General features: G+C 37.8%; 1 protein-coding gene across 8 annotated transcripts in view; it reads right to left on the bottom strand.

Annotated features, from left to right (window-relative positions):
* The window catches only part of FARS2 (phenylalanyl-tRNA synthetase 2, mitochondrial), a 516,049-nt gene that overhangs the window by 386,082 nt on the left and 111,500 nt on the right, over window positions 1–18,467 (bottom strand). For 7 of the 8 annotated variants that reach the window (XM_087437946.1, XM_087437948.1, XM_087437949.1 and 4 more), the window contains one exon: window positions 12,432–13,066. In XM_087437946.1, coding sequence (XP_087294072.1) covers window positions 12,432–13,043 — 612 coding nt within the window. In that variant the 5' untranslated portion in view covers window positions 13,044–13,066. Of the gene's footprint in view, window positions 1–8,008; window positions 8,195–12,431; window positions 13,067–18,467 lie in introns of those variants that run through there. The other variant, XM_087437952.1, reaches the window with a different exon arrangement.

Genomic DNA, 18,467 nt, shown 5'->3' with positions numbered 1-18,467 from the left:
TAAAATTTTTATTCTATTATATTTTCTAATTGCTTATTAGTTATGGAAAGAAACATATTTTTTCTATATTGTCTTTGTACCAAACAACTTTACTGAACTGTCTTATTAGTTCTAAAAATTGATCTGGATATTCTATTCAATTTTCTACAAATGAAGCAGCTTTATCTCATGTTTTCCAATGCTTTTACCCTTCCGTTTCTCTTTCTGGTTTACTGCATAAGCTAGAACTTCCCACACAATTATGAATAGGAGCAGTGACGGCAAGTAAATCTGAATTGTTGCTAATTTTGATAGAAATGCTTATAATGATTCACCACTACTTATGATGTTTGCTGTGAGCGCTTGACAAATATCATTTATAATGTTAAGGAAGTTTCCTTATATTCCTAGTTTGCTAAATGATTTTATTATGAGTCATTAATGTCATCAAATGCTGTCATAAAACATTAAATGCCATCAAATTACTTTTCTACATCTATTGAGGTGATCACATCATGTTTCTCCTTGTGTATCAGTTAATATGGTATAATGTAATACATATATAATAATAATGTGGTAGGACACAATACACCAATGAATTAAATTTGCAAACATTTCATTTAATAATTCTATATCTGTTCATTAAAAAAGAGAATAATCTATGTAAAGATGAAATTTCTAAAATTTTCGTTTTAATCTAGTTTGTATATTAAGATGTCTAACCTCTAAAATGAGCTTGATAAGTTTCTCTTTTGCTAATCTCTGAAACAGTCTATACAACTCTTTTAGATTTGGTAAAATCTCATGTGTAAAATCATCTCAGAGTGAAGGAAGAGAGGCTTTCAGATTTGGTAAAAACTCACTTGTAAAATCATCTCAGAATGATGGAAGAGAGGCTATTAATTCTAGATTTATTTGGTTTTGGTCTTCTATTGCATGTAATGTATGCTATTGTGTTTAATAGTTCCTGCCTCTTGTTTTTTTTAAATCTTAATAGTTGTATTCCCTGTGAAACCAGGGACCATCTCACAACTGTTTGATACCTTCTTACAGTCCTGGATCACAGTTCACGCTCAGCAAATGTTTTTTGTTGTTGTTGTTCTTTTATTTATTTATTTTTTTTGTGAGGAAGATCAGCCCTGAGCTAACATCTGCCAATCCTCCTCTTTTTGCTGAGGAAGACTGGCCCTGGGCTAACATCCATGCCCATCTTCCTCTACTTTATATGGGACGCCACCACAGCATGGCTTGACAAGCGGTGCCTCGGTGTGCGCCCAGGATCTGAACAGGCGATCTCCGGGCCGCCGCAGCGGAGTGCGCGCACTTAACCACTTGCGACACCGGCCAGGCCCGTCAGCAAATGTTTTTTTTTGATTGACTGACTGACTGATCCCAATGTTTTCCTTCGGTTTTTTTCTTTAACATTTTATTAGGAAAATTTCAAACATATGCAAAATAGAAAGGATAAGGATTCCTCATGTGTCTAACACCCAACTTCAATAATTAACAATTCATGACCAATCCCCAAATACCTATCCCCATATTATTCTGAAGAAAATTCCAGGAATCCGATCATTTCACTCACAGGTTCAATAAGTATCTCTAAAAGAAAATGACTTTATAAAAATATAATAACATTATCATACGTTAAAAAATAAAAATAAAAAAGAACTCCTTAAATTCAAATATTCAGTTACTATTCAAACTTCCAATGGTCTCAAACGTTTTTTTCTTTAAAGATGTTTTCTCTTGATAGGATCTACATATTGTGATTGGTTGATCTTTCTTTAAATCTGTAGGCACCACTGCCATCCTTTTTGTTTTCTTTGCAATTTAGTTGAAGAAATTGAATCATTTATCCCATAGGGCAGTGCTTCTCAAACTGTCTATGGTGAAGAGACAGTTTTAGATTTCCAGTCAGTCTCGAACTGATACATGGTCCCATTGCACCTAACTACTACAGAGACTGAGCACACGCAACTCACCAAGAATGTTTAAGAACACCTGAACCAGCTGATATGTGTTCTATGAGAGAAGTTCGTGGATAATATGCTTGAATACGATGGCTTAAAAATTTCCAAACACTTAACATTGCTTAAACATTTCTAATTACTTATTTTATTTTTTTTTATTGATGTTTTAATGGTTTCTAACATTGTGAAATTTTGGGTTGTACATTTTTGTTTGTCCATCACCACATATATGACTCCCTTCCCCCCTTGTGCCCACCCCCCACACCCACTGCCCTGGTAACCACAGTCCAGTTTTCTCAGTCCATGTGTTGGTTTATATTCCACATATGAGTGAGATCATACAGTGTTTGTCTTTCTCTTTCTGGCTTATTTCACTTAACATAATACACTCCAGGCCCATCCATGTTGTTGCAAATGGGACGATTTTGTCTTTTTTTATGGCTGAGTAGTATTCCATTGTATATATATACCACATCTTCTTGATCCAGTCGTCAGTCGAGGGACACTTAGGTTGCTTCCACTTCTTGGCTATGGTGAATAATGCTGCAGTGAACATAGGGGTGCATAAGCCTCTTTGGATTGTTGATTTCAGGTGCGTTAGATAGGTTCCCAGTAGTGGGATGGCTGGATCATAGGGCATCTCTATTTTTAATTCTTTGAGGAATCTCCATACCGTTTTCCATAGAGGCTGCACCAATTTGCATTCCCACCAGCTGTGTATGAGGGTTCCTGTTTCTCCACATCCTCTCCAATATTTGTTGTTTTTTGTCTTGGTGATTATAGCCATTCTAACAGGCGTGAGGTGGTATCTTAGTGTTGTTTTGATTTGCATTTCCCTGATGATTAGTGATGTTGAGCATCTTTTCATGTGCCTATTGGCCATCTGTATATCTTCCTTGGAGAAGTGTCTGTTCATTTCCTCTGCCCATTTTTTGATCGGGTTGTTTTTTTGTTGTTCAATTGTGTGAGTTCTTTATATATTATGGAGATCAACCCCTTGTCAGATGTATGTTTTGCAAATATTCTCTCCCAGCTGGTTGGTTGTTTGTTCATCTTGATTCTGGTTTCATTTGTCTTATAAAAGCTCTTTAATCTGATGAAGTCCCACTTGTTTATTTTTTCTTTAGTTTCCCTAGTCTGGGTAGGCATGTCATCCAAAAAGATTCCTTTAAAACCAATGTCAAATAGTGTGTTGCCTATATTTTCTTCTATGAGTTTTATAGTTTCAGGTCTCACCTTCAGGTCTTTGATCCATTTTGAGTTAATTTTTGTGAATGGCGATAGCACATGGTCCACTTTCATTCTTTTGCATGTGGCTGTCCAGTTTCCCCAACACCATTTATTGAAGAGACTTTCCTTTCTCCATTGCATGTTCTTAGCACCTTTGTCGAAAATTAGCTGTCCGTATATGTGTGGTTTTATTTCTGGGCTTTCATTTCTGTTCCATTGATCTGTGTGTCTGTTTTTGTACCAGTACCATGCTGTTTTGATTACTATTGCTTTGTAGTATGTGTTGAAGTCAGGAATTGTGATGCCTCCTGCTTTGTTCTTTTTCTTTAGGATTTCTTTATCTATTCGGGGTCTTTTGTTGCCCCATATAAATTTTAGTATTCGTTTTTCTATTTCTGTGAAGAATGTCATTGGGATTCTGATTGGGATTGCATTGAATCTGTAGATTGCTTTAGGTAATATAGACATTTTAACTATGTTTATTCTTCCAATCCACGTGCATGGGATATCTTTCCATTTCTTTATGTCATCATGGATTTCCCTCAATAATGTCTTGTAGTTCTCATTGTATAGGTCCTTCACCTCCTTAGTAAGATTTATTCCTAGGTATTTTATTCTTTTTGATGCAATTGTAAATGGTATTATCTTTTTGAGCTCTCTTTCTGTTAGTTCATTATTAGAATACAGAAATGCAACTGATTTTTGTAGATTGATTTTGTACCCTGCAACTTTACTGTAGTTGTTGATTGTTTCTAATAGTTTTCCAACAGATTCTTTAGGGTTTTCTATATATACAATCATGTCATCTGCAAATAGTGAGAGTTTCACTTCTTCGTTACCTATTTGGATTCCTTTTATTCCTTTTTCTTGCCTAAATGCTCTGGCCAAAACCTCCAGTACTATGTTGAACAGGAGTGGTGCGAGTGGGCAGCCCTGCCTCGTTCCTGTTCTCAGAGGAATGGCTTTCAGTCTTTCCCCGTTGAGTATGATGTTAGCTGTGGGTTTGTCATATATGGCCTTTATTATGTTGAGGTACTTTCCTTCTATTCACATTTTATTGAGAGTTTTTATCATAAATGGATGTTGTATCTTGTCAAATGCCTTCTCTGCGTCTATTGAGATGATCATGTGGTTTTTATTCTTTGTTTTGTTGATGTGATGTATCACGTTGATTGATTTGCGGATGTTGAACCATCCCTGCGTCTCTGGTATAAATCCCACTTGATCATGGTGTATGATCTTTTTAATGTATTGTTGTATTCAGTTTGCCAATATTTTGTTGAGGATTTTTGCATCAACGTTCATCAGCGATATTGGCCTGTAATTTTCTTTCTTTGTATTGTCTTTGTCTGGCTTTGGTATCAGGGTGATGTTGGGCTCGTAGAATGATTCAGGAAGTGTTCCATCTTCCTCTATCTTTTGGAATAGTTTGAGGAGGATGGGTATTAAATCTTCTTTGAATGTTTGGTAAAATTCACTGGAGAAGCCATCTGGTCCTCGACTTTTATTTTTTGGGAGGTTTTTGATTATTATTTCAATCTCTTTACTTGTGATTGCTCTATTCAGAGTCTGCATTTCTTCTTGGTTCAGTTTTGGGAGGTCGTATGAGGCTAAAAATTTATCCATTTCTTCTAGATTGTCCAATTTGTTGGCATATAATTTCTCATAGTATTCTCTTATAATCCTCTGTATTTCCATGGTATCCATTGTAATTTCTCCTCTTTCATTTCTAATTTTATTTACTTGAGCCTTTTCTCTTTTTTTCTTAGTAAGCCTGGCTAAGGGTTTGTCTATTTTGTTTATCTTCTCGAAGAACCAACTCTTTGTTTCATTAATCCTTTCTACTCTTTTTTTGGTCTCAATATCATTTATTTCTGCTCTGATTTTTATTATTTCTCTCCTTCTGCTGGCTTTGGGCTTTGTTTTGTTCTTCTTTTTCTAGTTCTGTTAGGTGTAGTTTAAGGTTGCCTATTAGGGCTTTTTCTTGTTTGTTAAGGTGGGCTTGTATCGCTATGAGTTTCCCTCTCAGGACCGCTTTTGCTGCATCCCATATGGTTTGATATGGCATATTATCATTTTCGCTTGTTTCCAGATAGTTTTTATTTCTCCTTTAATTTCATCAATGATCCATTGGTTGTTCAGTAGCATGTTGTTTAATCTCCACATTTTTGTCACTTTCCCAGTTTTTTTTTCATGGTTCATTTCCAGTTTCATAGCCTTATGGTCTGAAAAGACGCTTGTTATGATTTCAATCTTCTTAAATTTATTGAGGCTTGCTTTGTTTCCCAACATATGGTCTATCCTAGAGAATGTTCCATGCGTGCTTGAGAAGAATGTGTAGTCAGCTGTTTTTGGATGGAGTGCTCTGTATATGTCTACTAGGTCCATCTCGTCCAGTTTTTCATTGAAGTCTACTATTTCTTTATTAACTTTTTGTCTGGATGATCTATCCATTGCTGTAAGTGGGGTGTTAAGATCCCCTACTATTATTGTGTTGTTGTTGATTTCTCCTTTTAGGTTTGTTAATAGTTGCTTTATGTACATTGGTGCTCCTATGTTGGGTGCATATATATTTATAAGTGATATGTCTTCTTGATGTAGTGTCCCTTTTATCATTATATATTTCCCTTCTTTGTCTTTCTTAACCTGTTTTATCTTGAAGTCTACTTTGTCTGATATGAGTATGGCAACACCTGCTTTCTTTTGTTTGCCATTAACTTGGAGTATTGTCTTCCATCCTTTCACTCTGAGCCTGTACTTGTCTTTAGTGCTAAGATGTGTTTACTGAAGGCAGCATATTGTTGGGTCTTGCTTTTTAATCCATCCTGCCACTCTGTATCTTTTGATTGGAGAGTTCAATCCATTTACATTTAAGGTAATTATTGATATATGAGGGCTTAATGTTGCTGTTTTGTCACTTATTTTCTGGTTCTTTTGCATTTCCTTTGTTTCTTGTCCCATTTGTTTTGGACTGCCAATTCAGTTTGGTTGTTCTGTCTTATGATTCTTCTAGTTTTCTCTTTGTTTATCATATGTGGTTTTGCCTTGATTATTTGTTTAGTGGTTACCTTGAGGTTTGGGCAAAAAATCTTGTGTATGAGATAGTCCATTATCTGATAGCCTCCTATTTCCTTATACTAAGTCAATTCAGTCACTTTCCTCTTCCCCTTCTACGTTGCTCTTGTTATACCTTATTCTATCTTGTGTTGTGGCTGTGTGTTTACAGTGATGAGGTTAAATTTATTTTTGGTGAATTTCTTCCTTTGATCTTTGAGTCTAGTATTTAAGTGGTTGCTAACCTATTCCGGTAACGATCTACTATTTCTCTGATTTTGTCTACCTACTTTTCTCCTTCCTCCAGCTTTGTGTTCCCTTTCTCTTCTTTTTTTCAGGCCTGAGGGCCTTCTTGAGTATTTCTTGTAGTGGGGGGTCTCGTGGCCATGAACTCCCTTAGCTTTTGTTTATCTGGGAGAGTTACTATTTCTCCATCATATTTGAAGGATATTTTTGCTGGATAGAGTATTCTTGGCTGAAAGTTTTTGTCTTTCAGTATTTTGAATATATCATTCCAGTCTCCTCTAGCCTGAAAAGTTTCTGTTGAGAAATCCGCTGAGAGCTTGATGGGAGTTCCTTTGTACGTTATTTTTTGTTTTTGTCTAGCTGCCCTTAATATTGTTTCTTTGTCGTTGACCCTGGCTAGCCTTACCACTAGGTGTCGTGGTGAAGGCCTTTGTCTGTTAATATATATAGGTGTCCTGTTGGCTTCGCTTACTGGTATTTCCTGCTCCTTCCCCAGATTTGGGAAATTTTCAGCTATTATTTCCTTGAATAGGCTCTCTCTTCCTCTTTCCCTCTCCTCTCCCTCAGGAATACCTATAATTCTTATGTTACATTTTCTAATAGAGTCAGATATTTCTCGGAGTCTTTCTTCATTTCTTTTTAGTCTTAGTTCTCTCTCTTCTTCCATCTGGAGTATATCTGTATTCCTATCCTCTAAAGTACTAATTCTTTCCTCCATATTGTCAGCTCTGTTCTTTAAAGATTCCAGATTCTCCTTTATCTCCTCCATTGTGTTCTTCATCTCCATCAGCACTGATTGGTTTTTCTTTATGATTTCAATCTCTTTTGTGAAGAAACTCCTAATCTCATTGAATTGTTTGTCTGTGTTGTCTCGTATTTTGTTGAGTGTTTTTATGATAGCTATTTTGAAATCTCTGTCATTTAGTTTATGGATTTCTGTGTCTTCGGGGTTGATTTCTGGGTGCTTGTCATTTTGTTTCTGGTCTGGTGATTTCATATATTTTTGCATTGTGGTTCCTGTGTTGGTTTTGTTTTTCCTCATCTTGGAAGTCTCTGGTTGCAATTTCCACCTGCCGCCACTGTCTGGTGGTAAAGGGCTGTGTAGTCTAAGCCCCCTGCGCTCTGCCCCGGTTTTTCTGCTGCGATCCGCAGTTTTGTTTTGTTTTGTTTTCCCGCTGCGATCCACGGGTCCAGTCCAGTTTGATCAGGTCTGCCTCGGATTGCTAGGTCTGGTCTGGTCGAGCTGTAGACTCCGGGTTGTGGGGAGGGGAGAGCTCTCTCTTTTGCCCTCTGGGTCCCTGACGTGGGAGGCTTCTCGTTTGCCCCTCTTTATCCGCTCTCTGGGGTGCTCAGATGTTGATGGTAGCCCTGTGGCTCCTCTGAGTCCTCTGTGCGGGAGTTTCCCACTGGCTGAGAGAGCCCGAAGAGCCACGGTTTCCCCGCCAAGGGCCGCCCCTCCCCCCTCTCTGGGAGCCGCACGGACCGGGATCGCTGATCTGATGGGGAGGGAGCGGAGTTCTCCTTACCTCTCCCCTCTTGCTCCGGGGGCCCAGCACGTTCCGCTCTCAGATGTGCGGCAGTGTGGATCCCTCCGCTCTAGGTTTTCACTGTCTGGGATTCCATTGTTGGTCTGTGGCTGTTGCTTTTGTTGTATCTTGTGGGGGAAGAGTTCACGGGAAAGCTCACTCCGCCATGATGCTGACGTCACTCCCTCTAATTACTTACTTTTGATTATTCTATTTATTTCATTACACCGGTCACATCTTGAGTAGCATTGCTCTAGAATTTTCCACAGGCTGGATTTTGCTCATTACATCTCCATGGTATAGTTTAACATGTTTCTCTGTCCTCTGTCGTTCCTATACATTTGGTGGTTAGATCTAGAGGTTTGATCAGATTCAGGTCCAAAGTTTTTAGCAAAAGTTTATAGTTGTATTCTTCCATCAGGGGACATCTAAGTCTGGCTGCCTCTTTTTGTGATGTTAGTGGTCATCGGTGAACGATGTTATTACTAGCAGCTAATGTTGAAGCCCCTCTATTAAATTGATTGTCCAAAGTTTGTTCTCTAGGAGACTCCTAAGGAAGCTCTCTTCTTCTCAGGCCCCATTGCTTCCTTCCACTACCTCAGTTTTTGACACAACGCAGATCTTCCAGCTGTCAGTTGTGAGTTCCTACCCATTTGTGAAGATCTTAGAGAGACCTTGTCACTCAATTGTGTTGTAGATGTTGTCTGTGGTTTGGAGTTTAGCTATTTCAATTGCTGCATCTGTTTTGTAAGATTTGGGACTATTAAAAACTATACAACTCACCTCCTTTCTACTTTTTTAGAACAATGTTGTTTGCTTTTAGCATCTTAAACACTTAATTCATTGATTTTCGGGGTTTTAAATTTTTTTTTAATAAATATATTTAAAACTAAATGCACTGCAAGTACCTTTTTAGCTACATCCTATCCATTTTGCTTTATTAATGTTAACTGTGATCGTACGATTTAAGTGGGGTCTACCAAGTTTCTACATAATAAAGTGACTATTTTTCCCCACATCTGAGCAGTTGGAAGCAATTCTTATCATTGCTGGTTAGTGATAAGTAATTTGTGATGTACTGTAATATTTCCCTTTAACCCATGAATGTATAGCTGTGAATTTTTAAATGTCTGAGGATATAGAAAGTTTTTATTATCCTTTTCTTACCGCTTTTTACATAAACTACATTGTAGACAGGCATAGTTCTATCTATGTTATTGATTCTTTGACATTTGTTTAGACTTCAATTGTCAAGTAGTAAATGCACAACTTATTTTAACAAGTAATCCATGTGACTGCATACCTCCAATTCTTGGGTATAGAACTTATATATGTGTGCATGTCTGTGTGTGTCTCTGTACATACACACAAACAAATACACATACACATTATGTAGTTACAGAATTTTAAAAATAAACACAAACCAAGCCTGTTAGTCACACTTTTCAGATTGTCTATATCTTTACTCATTTTGTCTGCTTAATCCATTGGTTGAAGTCATTTAAAATCTTCTATTATGATTATGAATTTGTCAAACTTAACTTTTATTTCTTCAGTTTTGGTTCACGAATTAAGGCTTTGATGTTGGGCACATTAAAATTCCTAATTCATAAAGCATCTTGGTTGATGTATTATCCCTCTTTATTCATATTTATCATTTTTTCCATAAATTCTATTTTATCTAATATTAATATTGCTGTACCAGCTTTCTTTTGATAAGTATTTGCTTGATATACCTTTTTCCTGCCCTTTATTTTCAACCTCTGGTGTGGTTTTGTTTCAGGTTTCTCTAATTAAAAAATATCCAATCTGATAATGTACATCTTTAATTGGTAAGTTTAATCCATTTAAATTTGTGAATACTGACACATTTTAACTTTTTTTGAAACAAAAAAAGGTTTTCTTCACAATTAATAGTTAAATATATATTGTCATAATTCATCCATTTCTATGCTTATCAGTTTCTTTTTTCTTCTGTATTCATATTTTTCTTGCTGAAATGTACCTTATTGTGATTAAAATAATGATTAGAAAGATTATTAAATTATAGGAAAACTTTAAAAGATAACAATTTTTTTAATTACATATGTAGCATGAATAAACTATTGAAAAAATCATATTCATAAGGGAATAAACTGAAAGAAGGAAAAAACATTTGTTTTTTCATTTTTTTTTAGTTTTTTGTGAGGAAGATTAGCTCTGACCTAACATCCGATGCCAATCTGCCTCTTTTTGCTGAGGAAGACTGGCCCTGGGCTAATATCTATGCCCATCTTCCTCTACCTTAATATGGGACGCCACCACAGCATGGCTTGACAAGCAGTGCATTGGTGGGAACCAGCGATCCGAACCTACGAACCCAGGGCCGCCAAAGCGGAGAGCGCGCACCCAACCGCTACGTCAACCGGCAGGCCTGAAAAAACATTTTTTGAGAGTTAAGATTATGTCAGACTTTGTACCAACACTTTCGTTGGGGTCAGGAATTCAAAAAACACCATCCCTCTGTCCCCCATACTATTCTTGGAAGTAAAGCTCCACTGGGTCATAAGCAGGTCCCGCTTACAAAGCAGCTCCATGAAAAGCAACACAATGCGACAGAATGGACAATGAACTCAGAAGACCCGAGTTCAAGATTTAGCTCTGCTACCAACTGGCTGGGTAACCTTGGGCAAGTCACTAAACCTTTCGGGACTTCAGATGCCTCATGGTTGAAATGGAAATGACCCATCTCACAAGGTTTTTATTAAGAAGAGTAAATGAAACAATGAACATGGAAGTACTTTATCAAACTATAACATCAGATATATACATATACGTGTGTGTGTAACTTTAACTAAAAAGCAGAATATACAGTAACATTATCAGACTAGATTAGCCATGCCTGCAATCCAATAAATTGGATTGGACCCAAAACAAACATAAGGAAACAAGATAAGGATTAATTCTCTACCCTGCTTCCTACTTGCTACTTTCTAAGTCAGCCTTGATTTTTTCTCCATTAAAATGCTAGTGTGAATCTCACAGCTTTCACTGCCATTTTCATGGCATGCAGGCTTACAAATTAGTGAGAGCTTTCCATTTTTATTTTTTTAATGAAGTAAGCTGGGCTGCACAGCTGCCTGCTGCCGTGACCTGGACGTCATATTACTGGCATCACATCTCCTCTAGCACACTAATTGTAGGTGACAGTCGATCACTTGGTCACATTTCCCAGACTTTGGCCTGCCTTTTTTCATTTCCTTTTCGTTTCTTAATAAATCTGTATCCTTATTAATAGTTATTATTCATAACTGAGAAAATAGTCCTCATCTAAGCAGCTCTGAGATCAAGCTTGGATGGCCTTTTTTGCTAACCTACTGTTGTAATATCAGAGATTCACAGGATAACAGCATGTCCTGAGACAAACAGCTGTCTCCCACAACATGACTTGTTTAATACAACAAAACAGTGGTTACTTATTAGCCTAAGGATCCTATTCTATTCCTTTCCATATCCAACAACCCATTTAGCTTGTGTTCACAGGAGGGAGTTTTATGATGATAATTATTCCTCCTATTTCAATGAACGTGTTTGGAAGACGTGCTAAAGGAGTAAAGTAAACTATTTCCTGTGCCTCATTTAATTCCATTTGTTTCTTAATTGAAAACGGAGATGGTTGAAAAATATATGAATGAAAGACAAGCGGTATTGCAGGTTTTTAGGAAATAAACTCAAGCTTTTAGGGATTTTCATAATTTGTCAAAAAGAAAAAAAAGATGCACACAATATATTAGGATATCAGGTCACAGACGCAAGGAGTTGGGGGCTTTTGAGAATGGCCAGAATATCAGATTTCCTGATAAAAAGGCTCTGTCACCCAAACACACACTTCAAGAACAGCAACAATTAAGACATCTCACAAAGAAAAAAATGTAAAGCATTCACAAATGTAAAGCAGGAAAGAACCTGGGGACAAGAACACAGTTTATAGTCTAGGCCAATAAATCGCCATTCCCCTCTATTATCTAAGAAATTCATTAATCTCTAACAGCATGAATACATAATTAACTTCTACTAACTGAGAAGTGGAATAACCTGGCCACAGGTTTCAGTGTTGTATCTTTAGTCATCTTGGACTGAGGGTAAATCTGAGCATTGACTATTTATTCATAAGAAGAAACCCAGAGAAAGGCAGGTCGGCATTGAAAAGATAGGGACAGACAAGAGAAACAAAGGTCTACCAATTTCTGTAGTTACAAACACAACAAATCCATCAAAAAATATTGAGGCTTGGCCTGTACAAAGGACTTCATCAAGGATGGATGATTCACGAATGCAAATAAGATCAAGGACAACTGTACTGGTTTCATTGAGATAAACTTTAGTGACCTCAACAAGAATGTCCATACTGTCCTTCAACAATGAGAAATGTCTCAAGACTCACCTCGTGCTTGGAGAAGAGCCGGACGGCCTCCAGCTGGTGGAAAACCGGGTAGTGCTGGGAGTCAATCTGGTCGCGCCGGTAGACATCGCCCACCACCAGGAAGGCGTCCAGCCCAGCATGCAGCAGGTCCCACTGGTGCGCAGACGTGTGCGCTCGCAGCATGTGAGTCCTATTCAGGTAATAGTTGTCCCCCTTCTTCCGGCTGGGGTGGTCAGCTGGGATGAGCAGGCTATCAAAGTTCTGCCAGGTCGTGACTACCGGAGAAAGGTCATCGTAGACGGAGAACAGCGGGGTCCCAAAGCGGCCCACATACTGCTTATAGAAGTGCTCCTTCACCCTCTCCTTGATCAGCCAAAGAGGGTGATGCTGCTGGTTGTGCAGATTCCTGCCAACCCTGGAGAGGACCTTCCGGGAAAGGTTGCTGTAGTCGTCCTGAGGGTAGGATTTACCCAGCAGCTCCACCACACTACCTGGAGCTCCTCGGGCAGCAAACTCTGAAGCAGCAGGCCTCAAACCCAATGCCTGATGCTGATGGCCTCTGGAGACACCGCTGGCCTTCCTTACCAGGTAGACACGCAAGTGTGCAACTCTCCTGAGAGCTGAACAAACCATTGTAGAAACTTCTTTCACAGATCCTGGAAAGAGCACACATGCAAAGCACAAGTCAAGTTTCACTTGGTAGAACGTAAACATGTCCTTAACATCTGCCACCCGCTCCCCATTGTTCTATTGACATCTATGTTTCCCCTACTACGTCCTCCACAGACAGAAGATCCAAGTAAGGAAACCTGCTGACAGAGGCTTAACATTTACTGCTCTAAATCAAGAGAATCCTACACATCACTTTTAGATCCCTAATCTCTAGTTGTCCTTCCCTTGCCATTTAGATCTTTGGATTTAAAGAAAATTTCCTTTATCACATCATTTCATGATCTGAATGCCTCACATGGAATAAAACTTTAAACGTGACAACTTCTTTTTATTTTGACCACCTTCTAGAACCAAAAAACTTTAGAGGGATCATCTAAAAGACAGGACTTGGTTGGACCCTACCAGGGTCTCATTAATTAAAGGAAGCACATGATTACGTACACGCCTCTGAAGTATAGCAGAAGAGATGATATTTGAAACAGCAGTCCCGCACATTTCTGCCTTTCATCCTCATAACTACAAAGTTCTGCTTACCTCTGACAGAGCATGACTTCTGGATTATTTTACTATATTACAAAATGACATTAACATGACTTTTTTTTATATTTCAAATAAAATACACCACCTCAGGGGGTGGTTATCTTTATTTTATATTTTTAAAATAAAAATGAAAAACTTAAGGAAATATTACACAAATTGATAGACTATACTAACAAACAGTTGAAATTATTTTTATAAACACAAATATTTTCTATCCTCACATCGGGGCATGTCATGTAAACTTAATCATTGCAGCATCCCATCAATTACATTTTTGTTTTACAAAAGAGCAAGTTTCTACTATGCACCCACAATAAACCAGAAGCAGGTCTAAACTTACTTGGGAAGAGATACAGAACAGCCAGAACACAGAGTACTTGACCAGATCTTTTTTTAAAAAATGCCTAGAATTTAACAAGAAGAGCACTACATTTCACAGCTGAAAGTCACCTCAGCAGTCATCTAGTATAGGCCACACATATCACAGACGCAGTAACAAAGACCCAGGTATAGCTGACCAAACTCTTAAGGTACTGGGAGAGTTTAGACAACAGTGAAGGATTCTGGACCACTAACATAGCATTCGTTCCTCACGGTCACAGAAGTAAGTTTTAAATTCACTCAGACATCTCAGTAATGAAAATCTGTAGACGTCATAGCCCTATGTTCATAAAATATTTACTGTGAACATAAATCACCCCAATCCGTCTTCTAAAATTTGGAATTTTTATGTTGGGCTACCTTAAAGCATATAACTATGTGGTTACTTCACTTCAAGGGCCCTACAATCAGACAAAGAAAATACATAACTTCATGATATTAAGCTGCATTAGGAGGGTATTATATTGCTCCAAGTAACCATTAAAAGCATAGCTAGTATTTACCCGTGCAGCACAGTTCACCCGATTCAAAAATGGAACTCAGAATATCTCGCTCCAGGTTGAATTACTGTGCGTGTGTGATTGCTTATTAGAGGCCTATGCACAGCACCTTTGTCTGAGACTGCCGTCATGTGGGAAGTTTTCAAAGCTACTCAGGAACTCTCTGGATCTGTTCATTTATGGCACTATTTTGTCAGAGCTGTTTGAAAAGTGTTTTGGGCTGAGCTTCAATGGCAATCTGTCTTCCCATCTACAGTGTTCAGTGGCTTGTCACTGCAGTAGATATAAATTTTAAATATGCATGTGCTGCCTTATACATCTTAGCACAAAGTCATACTGTTAGGTTGTTAGCTACCTAGCTCAGCGCCCTTGGCAAGACACAAGAAAGCATTTCTTCCTTCCAAAAGCAGGTGCTGTTATACAACGTTCAGAATTCTTCTGGGAAAGGTGCTTTTGATGCAGTTATTCATGGGTTGCTGACTACCCTTTCCTTCTCAGTTCCCAGCTCCTCACACATCCAAACCCACTTCTAGTCTCTGTTCCCACAGATGTTCTCCTCACCCGACTCCTAGCTTGCTGAGGAAAGTTTTATTTTCTTGTCCTCATTTTCAGACTTTTTATCTATCAGCTCAGCCCCTGCATATATTCCCCACTGTCATCGCTCCCCACCCAAAACAATTATTTGTTTTCTCTATTACCATCTTTTACAGAGAGAGAATAATGACTATGATAGCTTTCCCACTTCTGTCTGAGAAGTAAATTCCTTTCTTTCTGCCTTTGTAAAGTTCCTCTATAAGAAATGGTTCATCAGGAAAATACAGGAGCCCCAGGAAGACAACACCACCAATGACAGTCATACTTCTATCGGTATAGTAGTCTTCCATTTCATCCTTTCACCAACTCTGTGAGGTAGGTATTATTCTTATCAACTTACAAAGAAACTAAGGCTCAAATAAATCATATAACTTGCAAAAACTCATATACCTAGCCATGGACAAAGTTCAGAGTGCTGAACAATTCAATTACTTCTCAATCAAAACAGATCCAAGACTGTTAAATTCAAATTACATCTCTTCAGTTACCTATCTTAATGTCTATCTTATCTGAGCAATTTAGATTAGCCATCAATGCATTTTAAATATATAAATGAATACATGAATGAATAAATCAATAAAACACATTAGTTCAGATGGTGGAAATGAAATAACCATTTAACTCAGGACCCAAGGGCCAAATCTGCCTATGTCCTGTTTTTGTAAATAAAGTTTTATTGGAACCCAGCAATGCCCATTTGTTTACACAGTGTCTATGGTGGTTTTTCCACTACAAAGGAAGAGCTGAATACTTACCACAGAAACTGTATGGTTCACAAGGCCTAAAATACTCATTATCTTGTCCTTTACAAAAAAAGTTTGCTGAGCCCTGTTTTAACTTAACTCACTGAAAAGTTCTTCCACGTTATTAAGAAAATCTTCCTAGTCACAAATATATGTAGATTATAGAGCCACTAAAAATAACACAAGTACAAACATGGATATTAAATGTGCTAACATTGGTACAGAAGGGACATTGAGACCAACTATGAGAAAAGTCAATACAATGTCATGGGCAAAGACCATACTTTGTAGAGACACCCGTGTGGGTTTGATCTTAAGTCAGCTTTTTAGGCACTGTGTATCATCCTTGGACACATTACTTGACATTTTTAGCCCTCAAGTTTCTCATGTATAAAATACAAAAAATAATACGTTCCTCATAAGTGAAAGGATTAAACTAGATCCTGTTCATAATGTACTTAATTCACTGCCCAGTATGTAAGAAATAAGATGAGTTGAATTAAGAGTTAAAAATGACCCAGAGACTTATAGAGACCAGGGAGGGGAGAAAACAATAAAGTCATTCACTAAGGCAAGGAACACAGGATGAATTGTTTTTCATTTGTTCAAATGATTTTAATATGTGTGTTTGTGGCTGGAAAGAAAAACAGCTTTGGACATGCTGAAGTTAAGTATGGGTGAGACAGCCATGCCATAATTTCTAGGATTCAGTTTGAGGTATGGGTTTGGAAATGAGGTAAGAGATTAGTGCTAGAGACGTAGATCTTGGGAGTTATTTGTACAGAGGTAAGACTTATCATCATAAGGGTATATAAGAACCAATGGGAAGGTGAGAGTAAAATTAGAAATAGGCAAAAGACAGAACTCTTGGAAATTATCCTGTTTAAGGGAAGGGTACGTAAAGAGCAAGCCAGAAGAGAACAAAGGGGTACAGTAATACAGAAGCCAGGGACAGAGAGTTTCTAGATGGAAATCAAGGTCTTTTCTGAACCCAAATGCCACTGTATGTACAATTCTTAGCATGCTGTATTATTACTATTTGTCTGTCTTCCTGTTGAACTAGATGGTTCTTGGGAGTAGAACACAAACACACACCCTCTCTTATATAAATCTTTGTCTACCCAGAGTCTACACTGACTCTAGGTGGAAGAGGAGGGAAGAAGGGAAAGAGAAAAAACAGAAAAGGATGGAAATAAAATTGGTCAACAGGATCAAACATAACAAAGAGGTTAGGTAAGGGGTAACCAAAGTAAAGAACTATTTGACAAGATACCATCAACAGGACAATTTAAATGGCTGGATGAGGACAGAAGTCAGATCATAACGGGTTAAGAAATGAATGGAACATGTAGAAATGAAGGAGGATACCAATGAGAGAATGGATAAAAATATTAAAAACTTCTGAGACTGAAGGAAGGGAAGTTGAGGGAACTTTGAATAAGGTGGTTCTGATATCCCAAGGAAAGCTTTAGATTTATAAAAAAAGTATTTTGTACAATCTCAACATTCACCAAGTAAATGTGATTTTTTTTCAAAGAGGGATGCAATAGTTTAGAATGAAAAGTTATGAATATTAGATAAAAGGGTCAAGGGAAGGCACTATGTACGAAATTAAGAGGAATCCATTTAAGAGTTCTTTGTAGAAAATAAAAATTAGGAAAAATATGAGAAATTTAAAAAGGAAAAAGGAAGCTGATTTAGAGAAAGAGTGAGTTCAGAATGCACAGGGAAACACTAGAGGAACAAGGATGATTGATGTGGTTACTGGAAACTCTTGAGTCAACCAAAAAGAAGTATATTAATTGGTGACCTGTCATCCAGGAACAACCTAACAGCAGAGAGCAGTCACTAGAAGACTTTTGCTAGACAGACTCAAAGGATATTGATCAAAAAAAAAAAGTTAATATACATTCTGGGAGGAGTCCAAGGAAGTCACCAACCGAGGGTTCCGGTGGCTGTAAGATAAGTATATTGATTTGAATATTCTTTAATACCACATAATCTATCATCCTGGCCCACCATCAATTTTAGCCTATTTCACTCCAGTCCTTTGAGCCCTCAGAGCCTTCTTAACTGGGTGTTAGGCTCACCTTTTATCAACCAATCATCTTAAAGTTAGTATTTCCCATAGGAACAAATAGTGCAGCTCATGATCAAGAAGTTACTGTTATCTTTTGAAAAATATTCATTTATTTTATTTTTTTTTCCCCCCAAAGCCCCAGTAGATAGTTGTATGTCATAGCTGCACATCCTTCTAGTTGCTGTATGTGGGACTCGGCCTCAGGATGGACGGAGAAGTGGTGCCTCGATGCGCACCCGGGATCCGAACCCGGGCCACCAGCATCGCAGCACGCGCACTTAACCACCAAGCCACAGGGCCGGCCCTTGAAAAATATTCATAATAAAAGAGTACTTTACATTTTATAAAATAATTTCACATGCATTTTATTACTAATTTCCATAATAACCCCTGAGGTACACACAATTATTAGTCACAACTCACAGAAAAGGAAATATTGGTTCATAAATGACATAATTCAAGTCCCATGGATAAAAGCAGCAACTATAGGCCTCAAATCCTTGTCTCCTAACTTTAAAATTCCCTGATCTTTCCACTCTGTTCTAAA

The sequence above is a fragment of the Ceratotherium simum genome, chromosome 13, assembly GCF_057802395.1.
Source record: "Ceratotherium simum simum isolate JZ-2026a chromosome 13, ASM5780239v1, whole genome shotgun sequence".
Taxonomy (NCBI): Eukaryota; Metazoa; Chordata; class Mammalia; order Perissodactyla; family Rhinocerotidae; genus Ceratotherium; species Ceratotherium simum.
The sequence above is the reverse complement of the archived record's forward strand: the minus strand, read 5'-3'. Positions and strand labels throughout refer to the sequence as shown.